The sequence below is a fragment of the Boleophthalmus pectinirostris genome, unplaced genomic scaffold (assembly GCF_026225935.1).
Source record: "Boleophthalmus pectinirostris isolate CB_2022bp ecotype Guang Dong unplaced genomic scaffold, ASM2622593v1 HiC_scaffold_2, whole genome shotgun sequence".
NCBI lineage: Eukaryota > Metazoa > Chordata > Actinopteri > Gobiiformes > Gobiidae > Boleophthalmus > Boleophthalmus pectinirostris.
The window spans coordinates 18278714-18296642 of NW_026571152.1; the positions used below are offsets into that span (position 1 = coordinate 18278714).

Genomic DNA, 17929 nt, shown 5'->3' on the forward strand with positions numbered 1-17929 from the left:
ATCCTACCGTGTTTATGAGTCACTGGATAGCTTTTTTATGGAGTCTCAAGTGCTTCAAAAGTGCCATGTGCTTGAGTGTCTGTAATTAACTTGTAGGAAAATTCATTTGCTCATATAACGGTCATTATCCGTGTTCCTCGATTGTCACATCCTGCCCGTCTCGTGTGCTCCTAAAAATACGGCAGATTACTGTAATCCAGACAGCAGAGCCCGAGTAGATGCTTACGGGAGTGAACAGCACATATCGTGAGAGGACACGTGTGTCACGTGATCAAAGGGAGAATCACAACACAAGTTGAACTTTGTGCCCTCTGGATAGTGGAAAAGAATGGAGCCACTCAGACATTAGGCACATTTATTTTGAAGATTAAGAATAACATACAGTATAGATTGACTCAATATGGCCAATAGCAATCACCAATGATCATACGCAAATAGCAATCACCAATGATCATACGCGTATCATAGAGAGCACATGAAAAATGTGTTTGAACCCACAACCTCCTGTAATAGTAGGAATACACAGAAAAAATAAGTTAGTTAAAATTACACAAACATTTTGATTTGAATAAATTGGATTTGTTTAGTTACATAAGGCCTAAATTATTTGACTTATTTCAAGGCATTTATTTAAGTTGATTTCAGTGTGTTTTTAAGTGCATTTTGATTTTAAGGTTTTTTGCTTCTACTCCTCTTGCAAATAATTTAGAAAAAAGAAAATATACAAACGAATTAAAAGAAAAAATGTTAAATGTAACTATATATATATGTGTGTGTGTGTGTGTGTGTGTGTTATTGTATATGTTTTATTTATTTATTTATATGACTTAACATACTTTTTGCCTAAATAATTAATACTATGCAATTATTGAGATTCACATTTTTATTTGTATATGATAAATTATTCAGCTCTACTAAAAATATTTTCAAAATCAATCAATCAATCAATCAATCTTGCATTCAAAAGCATTCAATTAAAGATTAGGTAACACTGACTCTAGTAGTGGCTGGGGGAGGGTGTGAGTATTGGGGGGGTCAGTGGAGCATGGGACAGCCAGATGGTGTGTGTGGCCTGTAAGTGTCCTGGACAGTGGTAGTATATTCGAATGTATCTCCTCCTCCCTGGTGTGGGATTGTTCCTAAAGAGCTTTGGGCCCTTCCCTCTTGGTACAGGCCCTAATCACTGATACCAGCTGTCCGAGGCAGCACTTAACCTGGCATTGTCTGCACTGCGCCGTAATGCACTCTCACGCTGTTAACGCCGAAATATGATGAACGCATTAGACACAGGAATCCTATCAAGAGTGCATGATATAAATAGAGATGGGAATTGGAGCTCTTTCGTAAATGCTGCAGAATTCAAAGGACAAAAGGCCCTGATGAACTTTATCCTTTACTATTCTGAAAAAGATAGGCCTATTTTTTTATTATATAAAATGTATTCAAAATGAACAAACAATGTTTCTGAATAGTTCTTAATTAACTATTACTATATAACTATTTGTTCATTATGAATTAAGTCCAAACTTTCTTAAGACTATTAAAAGTGTAGTTATTATAAAGTGTTACCAGTATAGATACGTCATCAAACTTTTGTAGGCCTGTTTATTATAGGTTTTGCAGTTTTTCAACATAATAAGACATTGCAATTTAATTTCATTGCTATTGATATTTAATACTGGTGACCTCTCCATTGCAACCAAATACATACTGTGACTGGGAGGAGCCACGTAGGTGAAATGTCTTGCCAAAGGACACAAAAACAGCTGGAATAAACATAAAAAATGCATACTGTATGTGCAAATGGCTGTTAGGTGACAATTGTGACAAAACCCACAAAACCCAAAACACACACCCAAAATAAATTATTTTGTGGAAATCATTGGCCCAGTATCCACATACTAGCAGTTTAAAAACACTATCAATTGCCCTATGTGTTTTTGATCATGTCAGCTTCTTTTCCTGACAGCTCATGAATGCGACTAAACCAGCAAGTTGACCACCAAATCCTGATTGATTTATTGACCAAGAAGAGTGATGGTCAACCTAAAGCCTAATGGAGTGGATATAGATTTACGACCAAGTGTGGAGTTTCCTTTGGGCCATATCCTTTCAACATCTAATATGATACAAATCCTCTTCTTCCATCTCAGGTTTCTCCAAAATGGCGATGCATTGGTGCTCTGAAACTGCAAGAAGTCAAAGGAGGAGATTTGTAATATTGGACCCCTCGCTGTTCTTCTTGCAGTCACTCACTAGGTTGGACGTTTGTATGGAACTAGCATGTTCACATTTGTAGCGAGTTCCAACAGGGTAGTCCAGTTTCCCCCTTCAACTTCAAGCATGTATCATAGGCTAATCCTCCAGCTAGGTACTCCTGACCAAGATGCACTGCGGTTGCCCATAGCTCCTGTCAGGTGCAATGGTCTAGGTTGAATTGGCAGCGCTGAAGTAAAAAATTTCACCAAAATTAACCTTAAGAAAATGTTGTATTGGATGCTAACACTGTGGTTGGTTCTCTCTGTCAGTTGTTGGCAAGTCTAGAACCACCGGATCCTCTCAGCCCACCGAAGTGAGTTCTACCATTGCCAAAGACCAATGGAGAGTTCACTACCCGGATCGCGTTACCTATAGCATCCCGCTTCCATGGCAACCGCTGCACATCCGAGACGGACCGGTACCATAGATCGCATTTCAAATCCCAAGATAGATAACATACAATGCAGAGTGTGATATAGATCTGAAGCAGAGAGAGAGTCCTGTCCCATATTGGCACTACACATGATTGCTCAAAGTGGAGGACAACAAAGCAAAAATGTGCTAGTGCCAAACTGGGCAAAGACGATGACATCAGTGGGTTAAGATAGGTGGAGGAGGAGATGTGGACATATTTGGGGCATATTGGGCAGTTGGGCATTGTGGAACAGTCTCTACTCTGTTTATGGCCCTTTGGTAATTCACTGAGAGAGTGCCGTGACAGTGAATTCTACCAGTGCCATACACAGAACAGGAGGAGAATGTTGGACTGCCATTTACTATAATATACAATAGATATGCAAAAATACAGTTATCATTTTACTTTATAGCAACCAAAAAATATGTTTCTTAATACATTATTTTTTATGTATGAAGAAACAAACAAACTAAAACATTTCACCATATTACAGATATACTATAATTTGAGAGATTTGGTTTAATTTCAGTCACCCAGAGCATTTTGTTATTGTGGCACTGTGCAAGACACTTAAACCATATCAACTGTAGCTATCTTTAAAAAATGTCGGTTGAGACAGGAAGGGATTCCAGTAAAATAATAATAAATGACTTACAACTTACTTAGCATTCTGTACAGTTTTTTTTTTTTTTTTTTTTTTTACAGAGTACTTAACGTAGAATATCAATTCTATTTTCTTGGGTATTGTCCACAGTGTCCATTTCCCTGTGTCCTGTCACCAAAAAACAAATCCAACTGTGTAATCTTCGGCACAGCTTGTCCTTTCATTCTATGGCCAAAAGTTTTGACAGTGTTTAGGAGATTGGTTGTAGCCACCCGTCCTAACCCTGGTGGAGGAGCAGCCCTTGTGCATAGATTGATTCTGGCTGGTGGGGGAATGATGCGCTAAGTGATTTTTGAGATGCTCCAAATGGGTCCCAAAGCAGGGCTCATCTTCCCTGTTTCCGGGAGAGATCAATACAGTAAAAAGCTCAGGAGAAGAAGCGGAGAGGCTGGCAATAATAAGCCCAAAGCTACTTCAGACAAATGCATGCTTTTGGTTTTTAACATTAAATTAGTTAAGCATCAAGTTAATCATTGAAAAATCTGCTTCACTATGATGGAAAGCAAACTTTTCAATCAATTAATGTATTGGTAAAAAAGCAAAAACAAAACAAAACAAACAAAAAACTAATACTAAGCTTTTATCATAGAAATTATGACTTAAGTTGGGTTACTATCCTGAACTATACTAAACATTTTTTACAAATCTGGTAATACAAAAATGTCAAACGTGTACGTGATCCATCCTTTTAAATAGCGGGATTAAAAACACGTTCAATCACTGAACTAAAATAACAATGCGCTAGTGTAGTCTACGAATAAATGGTATGAATGAAAACGAGCATATTTTGTCTACCTTGGTGTGCGTCTCTTCGCCATTTCTTCTCTTGTTTGGTCTGCATGTACAGCCAGGGATTTTACTGGACAAGTAATTAGTTGGTAAGCATCTTAACCCACTGGCAGAATAGTAATCCATGGCACCCCTCCTCCTTCTCTCCCCCTCTTGTCCTCACACTTTACCAGGCCGGTCCGGGACAGTGCGCACAGCACAGTGTCCGCTGCGCTTTTACGCACAGGATGCACTACGCGGCTGCGCAAAGGCTTGGTAACTTGGACAATGATTGGGAAGACGTAACCCTAAACTTACTCGATAATAGTCCAGACATGAAGAAAACACTTGTTTTCGCAACAAATTACAACTTATTGTTTTCGTTTACATATGTAGGCCTATAGACTTCTATTACTAGTTTTTATTTTGTTTGAAAAAGCCAAAATATGATAAAATAACGATTTTTAGCCTACATTCCCCCCAAGAATAGACCTGCACAAGTGTTTGTAATTATAATGTAGGCATACAGGCCACTTAAAACATCTTTGAAGGAAAATAGATAGAAAAAATTTTGTTTTACGCATGCACATGAACACACAAAATTCCTTCTCCAAATAACACGATAGAGCAACTTCAAATAACAAACCTAAGATAAAAGTAAAATGTGTTTGTGTTACTTACTAGCATCCCCATCCCGGGCGTGGCAGGGCATCTCGCTGCAATTCTCCTCTGTCCGTCTCCGCTGGGGACAAACTTCCCCAACGCTACTACTCCAAGCCTCTTGAACCCCTAGCTTTATAGTCCTGTGCAGATCCTTCGTGGTCTCATTTACCTGCTGCCGGCTTCTATTAGACAGATTGCAGGTGGAAAAAGACGCATCATCATTTTTCAGTTGATAGGAGTTCGCCCAAGTGGGAAAGACTGGTTTGGGGTTACCAAAGTTGCCGGTGAACCCATTGTCCGGGGGTATGCATTATGAAGGAGGCGCAGCCGGTCACTATAGCGTCTCCTCTCCTCCACTTACCGTCAAATAACTTCACTACTCCTCACCTGGCGCGCACTGCTTCCAAGAGCTAATTACTGGAAGAGCGCGCTATGACGCATTCCTAGTATCTCCAATGCAGTTAAGATTTAAAAAAAAAAGAAAGAAAAGAAAAGTGTCACATAGGATGCCCACTCACCCAACTAAAAACAAGGTATTTTATTTGCTTGTATCTATTCTTCATTATGCGGTCTATGTGCTCCCGTTGCTTTCTGTCCAACCAAGGCCAAATTAATCCGGTGAAACTAGAACCCCGAAGGCAGCCAGAGAGACGATGCACACCACACGCACGTGAATAATTTATTAGATGATCATACTCTCAGTTAAAGGGCGTCATCGTGTCAGCGCGCGGAAGATCATGTGACCTTCCCAGGCCTGTTTTTACGCGTTCATTCATAGCAAAAGTTGCAGAAAGGAACCCATGTGATTAATTTGGTTATATCATGACTTTATAATCGTGCAGAGTGTTCAGAATGTGTTGATTGGCTTCATTCCTTAAAAACACTAAAGTATCAATATATTTCAGCTGTTATACTGCAATATATTTCCAAAGAGTCACATATTTAGTTTTGAATTTTGAGTAGACCACTTTTCTTTTGCAGGAAAAGAAGCCACACTACCATCTAGCGGACACATAAGAGAAATGCAGCTCTTTGATGTATAAAATGATGCAGTTGGGTTTATTTATGAAGTCGTACATTTATGAAGTCGTATATTTTATATTGTGCGTTACATTCTAAAAATTCAAGTACAGAGACTATCTGTGTAATTTGAATAATAGATGGGTCAACAAATGACATTATTGGACAACTGAGTCCAATCAAGTTGAGTACATGTAAGGCTGTGCATCCACTGAGGGTAACATGTTTCAGTGGCTTCTTTCAGTAGAATCTCTAAATAATTTATACATTTATTTAAACAAATTTCACGATTTAAAAACTGAAAACTCACAACATTGACAATATTTTATTTACTTCTTAAAGTTACAAGGGAAGCACATTTATTTATGTTTTTGCCATAAAAATCATGGATGTCTTGTCTTCTATCTGGGACATGGGGATTAGATGATAAAACATTCCTACTAATTAAAGGCATCAAATGATTAATAAAAAATATGCAATGATAAACCCAGATTGTTATAGACAAACTGATGAGACACATTCTTTTATGTAAAATACAATTTTGTTAAAGGAAAGATAAATGGGACATCCAGTTGTCCAGAAAATATTTGACTATTTGGGGATAAAAAAATAAATAAAAAAAATCCTTTGAACAAGATCAACTAATTCAAGTCATGTCAAAGCTGACATATTTTTAATCAAAACTGACACATTTTAATCAGTCATCATGGAAGATACCATTAACAATTGTAAAGGGTTTCATATTGAAATTAGTTTTATGTATCCAAACATAACGCAATACTTTCAGGATAATAAACTAAAATTCTTTACTATCTCAAAGAAATAATATAACACTAAAGTATTGATAATGCAATGAGTTTATGCTCATTGCACTTACAAAATTTCAACCTGCTAATTGTCAGACATGACCAAACTGACCAGTAAACATTTATTTGTTACCTCCACTTTTTCAGTGTGGGACACATCCACCAAAATCGGGAAACTAAAAAAACATATAGAGCTATGTTGTATTGTCTTGAAATAAAAAAAATAACAAAATGAATTCCAAATGCCAGTGTAGTGAGAGGAACAGACTGTGGTCCTCATTCAAAGCCACTGTTAGTAGGATTCTGACATTATCAAAACAGTCCAGAGTTTGGTCCCACCATTTAGAAAGCAACAGGCGCTAACAGTATGTACAAAACTGCTACAACATAGAAACAAAGAGCACTTCTGTCCGACTGATGAAGATGGCTGCATATTTGCATATCAGGGGTCTTTGGAGGGTTTCAGTTAGCAAAGTCATCCCACAAGCAAAAGAGGGATGAATGTCTTTACAGGACATTTTCAATTAGAACATCATATTAAGTATTAAACCATGGATTTTGACTCACCACCTGCAAAAAGAACTAACTATCCCTACTAGTTAAACACCTATATAGTTCAACACAGGCAATAGGCAAAGTTTAGAATAATGGTTCAACACAGCCCTGCTCATAGGTGTCCTCCCCACGTCCACAGTGCCTACACAACTTCACTTCTGGGTCATGCCACAATATACAAAGATACTCTAAATGAGATAATTTTAACGCAGAGGAAGGAGAGGAGATGGCTGTTGAATGTCTGAACAAAGCATGACTTCAACACTGATGCTTAGCAACATGATTCTCCCTGAATTTCATTCATGTATCACACTGCGGTGTCATGGGTATGGTGTCAGAGAAGCAACTAAAACATTGCATGGGTTAGGCTGCACTGTGGCTGTCTCCTCACAAGTGATAATTCATATAGCCTTCCAACAGAACATTCTTGGGGAAATGTGGTGAAATAACAGTAATGTTCCTTGGTTATTTTACAGCAGGCAGCACTGAAGAAAACAGAAGATTGTCATCCTGCAGTTCTCTGCAGGACTGAATAAGAAATCCTGTCGACATGTTGAACAGAGGAGGCAGTGAGAGTGGCTTGTGAATCCAAATGAGTGTAAACAGTCCGTTGTGTGTCAGTGGCACAGTCCCACTGCTGGTGCAGTATGAAAGCCTGAACAAGGCCCAAGCCACACAACATGGTGGACATGAATGGCTCCATTCTGATCTAAGCAGGCTCTCAAAGGAAACAGGGGCAGGGAGTGAGTGGTCATGAGTTCCTAAAGAGTATTTCGCAATAGCATACTGCAAATCCTTATGAAGGCATAAAAATTATCCTCCTGTTGGTGTAAAAATAGTCTTAAATATGAATATAGTACTGAGTATCTGCTCCAGTCTGTTGAAGGAGACAGGCTCTCCCCATTCACTACAACTCCATATCCTGAGCCTCATCCTCAGAAAAGTCTGACATGGAGCTCTCAGACGAAGAGTCTCCGCCCTCTTCCTCCTGCTCCTTTAGGGCCTCCTCTGTAGCGTACTTCTGGATGTATTCTGAAACACACACACACACACAGTGACTTACACAGTGACTTACACATGGACTACTTCAACAGCATATATTTAAGTACTGTAATAATAGTTCTCTGTGTTACTACCTTTGATTTTGTGCTTGTAATCCTCCGGCTTGTGCAGGTACAAGGCTGCTGCGTCTCCGTTTAAAGGATCTATGGGGTTGGGATAAGCCAACAGCTGAGGCAGGAACATGTCAAAGATGTTGGTGAGATCTAAAGAAAATCAGTGTAGAACAAGTTATGATCATATCATATGAGATTTTATATATAATATATATATATATATATATATATATATATATATATATATATATATATATATATATATATATATATATATATATATATATATATATATATATATATATATATATATATATATATATATATATATAGCCTAAAAAACAGTTCCTACTCCGCCTCATTTATGAGTGAGGTAGTGCCCAGACTGTCCACTAGAGGTCTCTACCGTTCAGACATAAATGCCAAAAGATAAAGGAAAAATGTACATTCCAAACGGTTAAAGCTAAAGTGACTGCTTTGGACAGTCAAAATGATAAAGTTTAGGAACAGGGTTATAGGAAATGGGTTATGTTTAAGGTTAGGAAAATGGTTTAGGTTAACAGTAGCAGTACCTTCAAAAATATTTGTGACCAACTAGCCTTATCTCATTTTACACCTCAAATAAAAAGTAAAACATAATAGTTTAGGCCTGTTCATAACAACAGAAGTTTACACATTACAGTGTAAACTTAAAGTATCATTTGTCATTGGACATGACTAGCTAGGCATATCTAACGACACTCTACAAAAAGTACCGCTGTAAATCATTTTCACCCTCTACACGATACATAAAAAGATGACATAATTGGGATTACGTTTACATCCCAGACCCCTTCAGTATGACACCAACACAACAGTAATATCCTTTGTGTTCCATTATGAACAAAACAAAGTGGCCTACCGTAGAGAGCTGTCCATGTCTGATTTATAACATCTAGACAAACTGTTCCTGATCTGTAAATAAAAAATAAAAAAACATTCAGTAGATGAATATCCCAGAGCAAATGTGAAACTAATGTATACTTACGCTTCATCAATGTTTGGGTGAAATATTTTGTTCATAAATCCTGTAATAGCAAACAATTATTTGCTTTTAAGTTGGAAAGATCATAGCATATTTAAATTAAAGCAACATTAAAATATTTATGTAGCAAAAAGAAAATACCTATGGATGGTGATTTGAAAGGATATTTATCTGGCAAGTCTACCCGAACTTTCCACACACCACCTTCATATGGGGCTGAAATTATTCAGGAAAATACACAAAATCAACATGGATTCAAATCATTAAGATAAGATTACATGTTTTAATTTCAAATGTATGTAACTCACTTCCTTTTGGTCCATGGAACTTGACCACAAACTCGTTGAGTCCACTGAGGATGGTGACCTCATGCTGGCTTTCAATACTGAAAAGGGGTCAAGGAGAAGTGGGCTGGATAAACACTAAACATCATATTATAATTCACATTCACAGAGTTTTGTTATTTTATTTGTTTAAAAGGCTTAGGAATACCATAATTCACAATGACTATAATCGTATGTAATAACAACTGGTAAGGAATAACACATCTTTATAAGACTAGAGGTAAAAACATTATTTTTTTTTTAGAACTACTGACCAACAATGAGATTTGTACTAAAGCATTGTATTCTCTGAGCTAGTGAGGTCTTGACACAGTGGATCAATGTTAAAGACATCAGGTAAGACTGTTAGAAGTGTCAACAGTTAAATATTTATCTTTGGTCTCAACTAATTAGCCATGCACTACAAGACAAGCTGTATCACAAAAAACAGCATGCAACGGAGTAATAAGTAAATGTGGCTATTGAAATAGCATAGATTCTGTCTGATGTCTGGTCACTGAACAGGTTGCAGGTGTAACAGAGCTGCAGGCCTGATGACTTGGGTGGAGAAGATGTGTCATAACCACAGCGTGTTGACAGCAGGAAGCACAAGATTGAGTCAACTCTGACAGCGACAGAGCTATAGCAGATCCCAGCACTATGTGAATGTCACACTTTGACAGATGGTAAAAACACATGCGCAAAAAAACACAAGTATCTGAGTCCGTGTTTCAACACAAAATATTCTCATCATACACTTATGACAAAGTTTTTAAATCACCAAACTTGAAACTCTGGTGGATAGTACAAATTATTCTTACAGAAGTCAGCTCACACACAAATGTACATCCCTCTTTCATGCCATTCCCCAGGGGTTATTATTGAGTGCATATGCTCACTCAAGAGTAATGCAACCTTTCTTTGGACAAAACCCTTTCACTGCGATGTGCCCTTGGATATAAATGTACTTTGAACGCTAAGCGTGTTTGCTACATCGCTATTAAGAAAAAAGAACAATACCCTCTGGTTTGTATGAACATTAGGGACTGTTGCGATAGTTACGGTGATGGTATTGGGGTGGTAAACATGTAGTTGGGCCTGTCTCTGAACGGCTTGAGTGCGTGGTTGGCCCTGTCCCTGCTTGCACTAAATGCTCCCTGCCCCCATCTCTTCATGTGGCCCTACAGCACGCTTGTTGTTCAGATCAGCTGTGTGCGAAGCTCCGCCCTGCGCCCTGTTCCGGATGGTAACAGCCTGGCCAATCGGAGCACGGCGTCTAGCTGCAGGACAAAAACAAAACAATTCACCTCACGCTGTCACAAAACCCCGTTTTCTGAACTTCAACTAGCAAACCTGAAAATCAAGTTAAATAGGAATAAAGGTTACTGTTAAGTCTGCACGTGTTGTTTTATATGGGGGTAAATTTGTTGGGTTTCGAAAAGTCTTAAGGGGATCATTAAGCATTAAAATGTGCAAGTATTCAAAAAAAAAAAAAAAAAATCCATTGAGATTCACCTTGTAGGCCTAATAAATCTTTGGTAAATTATAAAGTTGGTGTTAAAAGATAACGTCGTTAATGTTAGATAAATGTCTTCGAAAAAACAAAAGGTGCTTGCCAAGGGGGATAAATTGCACGCTTTGTATTTTAGAAGAACTACAAATTCCCATGAGAATAAACGCAGCATACAAATTTACACTAAGGCAGGGTTTCTGTTAAATGTAATAGTTGCTGTTTCTTAAAAAAGAAAAAAAAAACTGCCTGTGCTAAAGCTACCTCAGCTATATTTGTTGTCTACTGGCGTTAGCGTGCTAAAGCAACTAGCCTGTTAATGTTAATCTGAAAATAATCCACATTTAGCAAAACGTCGGGACATATTTCAAGACATCCGATGAGCAGTGCAGCCTTTGTGTTGTCAGTCCTGTATAACCACAAAAACGAGCACAGAAGCTAACAAACTACCTCTGCCAGGCTAAGGCTAATGTTCAAAGCTAACAGTTATTAGCCTGTTTAATAGCGTCATTTCGAGTTGGACAATTCTGCAACCATACAAACAAGTGTTGTGTGTAAATGAGAGAGCTAACTCATGCTATCGTAACTTAGTTTAAATACAGTGATAATGTAGGTTCCTCCTGAAACTCGACAGAAAGCGATCATCAAACAAGCCAAAGGTTAAACACAAACCCACCTAGTGTTAAAAACTAGGTATTCAGGGTTACACAAACACTTTCTCGCAGAATCTGTTAATCTTACAATAGCCTTTAGTTTAAAAAAAAAAAACATTCATGAAAAAAGTAGTCGGAAAAGATACTGGTACTGCACAGAACAGCTGACAAAACACCATTACAAAAGACTGTCGATTTTGCTAGGCATTTCAGCTTGTTTATGGTCTGAGAAGGATACAGTTTCACCACGTCGGTATCCATTCGCCTCTTGCCTGGACTTGGGGACGACATTTTTGTATTCCTTTCAGAAGTGATCTAAAAATACTGCGGCGGATTGACTCTCGATCCTTCAGCTGGCAAAATGTACAGTTCGCACGGACTGTATCAACTGTCTCCCCACGCTGTGCGAGGACAAAACCCCAGCTTTAACATCGCCTACTTTGTGCTCCCCTGACCACCTCCACCTAGGGCTGTCCTGAAGACTGTGCTGCTGTGACATCCAGCTCAGCAGCCCGAGTAGAGCAGAGGAGGGGCTGCCTCTACAAATGTACACACACACACACACACACACACACTTACACACACACACACTTACACACACACACACTTACACACACGCACACTTACACACACGCACACTTACACACACACACACACACACACACACACACACACACACACACACACACACACACACACACACACACACACACACACACACACACACACACACACACACACACACACACACACAGAGAGAGAGAGAGAGAGCAGCTGCCCTCTTCACCAGGAGCTTTCAACGAACACCACAAAATCAGAACGAAATCAGAATTCAAACCAGATCAGATGACCAGAACCAGATCAGTTTCTTTCACTTTATTTCACATTCGACCTGCCCAGACAACAAAAATCAAATGCCCTGCTAATCTAGATTGTTTAGTGAGCCATACTCTGGTGAACTACAGGCTATAATTTTCTTATCAAGTGCTTGCAAAGCTCTTACTTTTATGAAGCCTGTGTACTATTTAGAGCTCAAATGTGTTACACTGTATTAATTGTCAGCCTGGAAAGTTTGTGAATTATGATCATTTAACCTATTTTCACCCAGGCTGTGGGCGTAGCTAATACTCTCAGAGTTACATCAGCAGACCTAAGGCTAGGTAGGCTACGCTAGCTATTATTCATAGTATTGGTCTATCTAAAACACTTTTATTTTGATATGATACAATTATACAAATCTTGGAATGCAAAGTAATACTCTTCAAAGACCCATAATCCTCGTCAAACCTACATTCTTACAATCCCTTTGGCCTTTTACTCCAGGACAGACCCCTGAGTCTATTCACAGACAGATGATCAACTACATCGGATGACCACAGTCCCAAACAGGTCCACTACTGGTCCAGGTCTCCAAAGGGTTTACCAGAAAAAAATCTCCATAAACAAATGAGGTTATGCTTACTAGTCTATAGACTAGTATTCTGTGAATACTATCTGTGAATCCTAGATCAAGTTAGCATCCAGTATGTCTCCTGCCATTTGACACTTTTTGACATTTAATAGAAGCCAACAGGTGAGGCTTAAACAGCCCCACTCAGTCAGATGTCCCCAGATTTTCTCCTTCAAGGCCCTGTTCTGGAGGACACGTCTGATGTAGCCTATTGGACTAAATGTCTTATATGTAAGCTATATTTGTGTTATGGCCCGAAGGCAACACATTGAAACTCAAAGGTGCAGATCTGCTTTATTCGTGCTATGTAAATTGTGCAGATTCCACATTTCCTGAGAAAACATGATCATCAAGGTTCAAGAGTCTTAGGGCCTACATTGTAAAGACATGGTCATCATGACAGCCCTGTGTCTGTAGGCCTGTTTAGGTTCATTTAGGCTGTTTAACACATTTTTCCCCTATGCTGAAATTACATATTAATCATGTATGTGACGTTAGTTTATATTTGTTTGATAAAACTGTAAGATCCCCCTGTGAATTGCGGTCCTGAACGCAGCATGCGCCCGGTGGCCGCTGATTGGGCGCAGAGCACATTTGGCTGTGACGCGCAGTGCGCACAGTGCTCACAGTGCAGGTGTGGGCACTTCGGAGTGGGTTCTTTAGGTTTGGGTCTGACGCCGTGCATGTTCCAGTTCTTTGTCAGACCGAACTGTTAGCGCTGTGAGCCACCTGCGAGTCTCCTCGTCTGGAAATGTCTTCAGCTGAGCAAAATTCAACATCTAGTTTGCTCAATAAGTTTGAAAAACTGTCATGGAGGCCCTCCATCAGAGATTCAGGTTTGTAAACAAAAGCATCTCTCTGCAAATCCTTGCATACAATCCATAATGCGAGTGCGGGTTTTTTTTATATATATATAATGCAGTCTATGCTGCCTATTGTAGTTATTGTTAGTGTGTCGTTACTGTAACATTACCTTTAATTTTTAAGTTTATGCTAGTTGTGTGTACCGCCAGAGGACGCAGAGGCTAGCTAACACGGCTAAGGAAGCCCTCAGTAATTTTAAAGAGGCTAGGGTCGTACTACATGCTATGTTTAGTGCTGTTCTACGCCGTTATTCGTATGTAATAATTTCTGCAAATTATGTAAAGGTAGAAGTTAATTTGTGATTGCTGAATGTGGGCTGCTATGCGCCCTGCTCGTCCCTGTCCTCATTGCACCGGGTATTGTCCTCATGAGGCCAGTGTTAATGATTTTTTGACCCAGTGACTGAACGATAATGTTTTTACAGGTTCCAAAAAGCGTGCACGGTGGCTCCAGGCTCGACGCCTTTTTTCCCCTTCATGTCCTAACCTAAGAATCCCAAACAGATTTTTAAGAGAAGGTATTATTGGCACACTTCTGTTTGTGAAAATTGTAGCAAGTAAGCACCCCATTTTTTCCTTACAGGGCAGTTTGTACCTCCTGCCAGGAGTGGGCATCGCTGTGTTGCAGACAACACTAACCTTTATGTGTTTGGTGGCTATAACCCAGACTTTGAGGAGGCTGGGGGTTCGGAAAATGAAGATTACCCCCTCTTTAGAGAACTTTGGAGGTTTCACTTTGCAACTGGCACCTGGCAGCAAGTCCGCACAGAGGGTTACATGCCCACAGAGCTAGCATCTATGTCCGGTATTTATGTCTGCTATGAATGTCCTTAAATTTTGTCATGCTGACATTTTATATGAACGCTACTTCCAGTCCCAGCTAAATTGATAACCTTAAATTACTGGCAGACAGCTGGGGCTGGGACAGCTAAAGGGCTTCACATGGCAAAAAGCAATGACTAAATAAATGCAACGCTTTTTAATACAGCTGTCATGCATGGCAACAACCTTCTCGTGTTTGGTGGGACTGGCATTCCCTTTGGTGAAAATAATGGCAATGATGTCCATGTTTGCAATGTCCACTACAAACGATGGAACCTTCTTAACTGCAGAGGGAAGAAGCCCAACAAGATCTACGGACAGGTAACCATCAGGTGTTTCATGTGTCAGTACATACCATCATAGTTGACTCATATTGTGCTTGTTCCTCAGGCCATGATAATTGTGAACGGTTATCTCTATGTGTTTGGAGGAACTACGGGTTATCTGTACAGCACAGATCTGCACAGGCTGGACCTGTCCACCAGAGAGTGGACCCACCTCAAACCAAATAACACTCCCTCAGACCTACCAGAAGAAAGGTTGGTAATGCAAGCTCTTCTCACATCAAACAGGGTGTGCCATTGGAGAAAATGCAGTAATACAGTGGATCTTTTCATACAGATACAGACATGAACTAGCTCATGATGGACAGAGGATATACGTCTTGGGTGGAGGGACTTCATGGACATCATACCCGCTGGACAAGGTAACAGGAATCATCGTTGAACATGCAATAATGAACAATAACTTAATTAAATTTCTTTTTTTAGATTCATGCTTATAACTTGGAGACAAATTACTGGGAGGAGATTGCAACCAAACCTCATGAGAAAATAGGTATGCATTGTTGCTTGTTTAAGAGTAACAAATCAGGGACCATATAGATTAATTTCAATGTGTATGTATTATTACAATAGGATTTCCCACTGCTCGCCGATGTCACAGCTGTGTTCAGGTCAAAAACGGTGAGATTTTTATAGTCTCTTCTACATGTTCACTAAACCTACCGCACCTGTCAACACTTTTGCATTTTAGAGGTTTTTATATGTGGAGGTTATAACGGAGAGATGATCCTGTCTGACCTCTGGAAAATCAACCTGCGAACGTGTGAGTGGACCAAGCTCCCTGCTTTGATGCCAGAGCCAGCGTACTTTCATTGTGCAGCAGTGACTCCAGTAAGTAGGAAAATGCACACCTGATGCCAACATTCACAGCAAATATGTATGATCTAACAAACTTGGGGCTAGGAATGGGATGATAACAAATTTAGCTGTAGACCATAATTGTTTAAAGGTACACGTTGTATAATCACCAAGATGATTGATTGCCTTTACACCCCAGATTGTACAAGAAGTGCTAGTTGAACATGAAACTTATTCAGTAATATTAAAATTTGAGTTATTAACATCTTCTACCCGTTTACATTTTCAACGATTGTAATAATTAGATTTTATTGTTTAACTATGCAATTATATTGGCCATGATGGTCGTCCCATGTCCCATGCCTACTAGAGACTAATCCTCCAACTGACGGAACATAATGCAACGTTTGGGGACATCTTATCAAATAATATTTTTGAGGAAAGAATATGAACTTGCTATTTTACTTATTGCCCCCGCACTGTAAAGTAAACTCCTGTGTTGTTCGACACCATGGGGTCAAGAAAACCTTTACTTGAGCAGAAAGTTTCCAAATTCTGTGGACACTCTAAAGTTTGTACTTTTGTTCTCTAGGCTGGCTGCATGTATATCCATGGAGGGGTCATCAACATGTCAGGAAACCGAAGGACTAGCTCTTTGTACAAACTGTGGTTGGTGGTGCCGAGCCTGTTGGAAGTGACCTGGGAGAAGCTGCTGAAAACATTCCCTCACTTAGCGCAGCTGTCCACTCTGCAGCTGCTGAGCCTGGGCCTGACACACTCACTCATCCAGAGGCTCAAATAGAAGCACAGACTGAGCAGGCCGGTACGTGAAAAGATTTTAAAAGGACCAATATTTTTTTACCTAAACTCCATGTATGTGAAAAAGTCAAATGATGTCATGGTTTGAAGAAAAAAATATTTTTAAGTGTAATTTTCAAGATGCTTTTTATACATTTATCCATCAAAAACTTATTTGAGGCACAAATATTATTGCATGTTTTGTTTCCATATTTTGGTGAGAAAGACATTGCATTTAACATGTGGCAAAAAAACTGAGAGAACACTGATCATGCTGTTGTCGTGAGTACATGGACAAGGATGGCATCACTGTGAATTCTGGAGTGCCTCTTGATGAAGCTTGAAATTAATTTATTTTCTCATTTTTTTGTCATTTGGTGCCTTCTAAATTTACCGAATGTCCAAAGGCAAAAAGTGTGTCCTGGCAGAGTTTAATTTAACATCTGTGATATATTGTAGTTTCTTTTGATGTGTTACTTAGTGTACCATGAGCCTTTTTTTTTTTTTTTTTTTTTTTTTAAACCAGGATTGTTCATAGGAGTTTTTTTTTATATGAAATACACAGATGTTCTGTGGTTATTTATTCTTATCACTGTGCTGTTTATATTTATTTTATCTTAGAATCTGTAGCCAAATTTGTAATGGATTATCTTAATTCATTGTTTATTTTTACAGGTATGAGGCAGTTTTAGTTGGAATGGGTTAACGTATCTTTTAGAACAGATTTTGACTGAGCACTGTAACACCCATACTGTAGTTTCACATCCTGCACAGCACCACCTAACTGCCTTTTTTTTTTTTTTTTTTTTTTTTTAATATATCTGATAATCTTGCCTTTTGGTTTGCATTTTTTTCTATTTGATGTTCGTCTGTAGACAATGACCTACCTTCTTGTAGTTAATGTTTATTTGCATCACTCTGTCAAAGAGCAGTTTGCATGTCTGCTGTGCATGTTACTTGAACTTGGGGCTCTGGTCTCCCCGAACGCTCTTGGCTGTAATGTACACTTTAACTTTCCAAATAAAGTAACGGCAGCCTTTTTTATTATGTAGAATAATATATGGATTTCTTGAAAATAA

General features: G+C 39.0%; 2 protein-coding genes across 2 annotated transcripts; one reads left to right on the forward strand and one right to left on the reverse strand.

The window, feature by feature from the left end:
- Nucleotides 1-6095: 6095 nt before the first annotated feature.
- LOC110166824 (ubiquitin-conjugating enzyme E2 H-like) lies at nt 6096-12293 on the reverse strand. The gene is made up of 7 exons (XM_020932133.2): nt 12014-12293; nt 9598-9674; nt 9431-9505; nt 9293-9332; nt 9167-9219; nt 8287-8415; nt 6096-8182 (listed from the first exon to the last, which is right to left on the reverse strand). Exons 1-7 carry the CDS (start codon nt 12064-12066, stop codon nt 8058-8060), a joined length of 552 nt encoding a protein of 183 aa, XP_020787792.1. The 5' UTR covers nt 12067-12293; the 3' UTR covers nt 6096-8057.
- A 1543-nt stretch (nt 12294-13836) lies between these two features.
- LOC110166855 (kelch domain-containing protein 10-like) lies at nt 13837-17891 on the forward strand. Its single transcript, XM_020932179.2, has 10 exons — nt 13837-14061; nt 14514-14606; nt 14672-14893; nt 15077-15231; nt 15301-15449; nt 15532-15616; nt 15681-15747; nt 15828-15875; nt 15946-16085; nt 16645-17891. Exons 1-10 carry the CDS (start codon nt 13977-13979, stop codon nt 16852-16854), a joined length of 1254 nt encoding a protein of 417 aa, XP_020787838.1. The 5' UTR covers nt 13837-13976; the 3' UTR covers nt 16855-17891.
- The last annotated feature ends 38 nt before the right edge of the window (nt 17892-17929 follow it).

Coding starts and splice junctions, on each gene's coding strand:
- LOC110166824 (XM_020932133.2), bottom strand. CDS start 12,066: ATGTCGTCCCCAAGTCCAGGCAAGAGGCGAATGGATACCGACGTGGTG. Junction 9,333..9,430: donor TTTCAAATCACCATCCATAG/GTATTTTCTTTT, acceptor TTGCTATTACAG/GATTTATGAACAAAATATTT. Junction 8,416..9,166: donor GACATGGACAGCTCTCTACG/GTAGGCCACTTT, acceptor GATTTTCTTTAG/ATCTCACCAACATCTTTGAC.
- LOC110166855 (XM_020932179.2), top strand. CDS start 13,977: ATGTCTTCAGCTGAGCAAAATTCAACATCTAGTTTGCTCAATAAGTTT. Junction 14,062..14,513: donor GCCCTCCATCAGAGATTCAG/GTTTGTAAACAA, acceptor ATGTTTTTACAG/GTTCCAAAAAGCGTGCACGG. Junction 15,876..15,945: donor CTGTGTTCAGGTCAAAAACG/GTGAGATTTTTA, acceptor TTTGCATTTTAG/AGGTTTTTATATGTGGAGGT.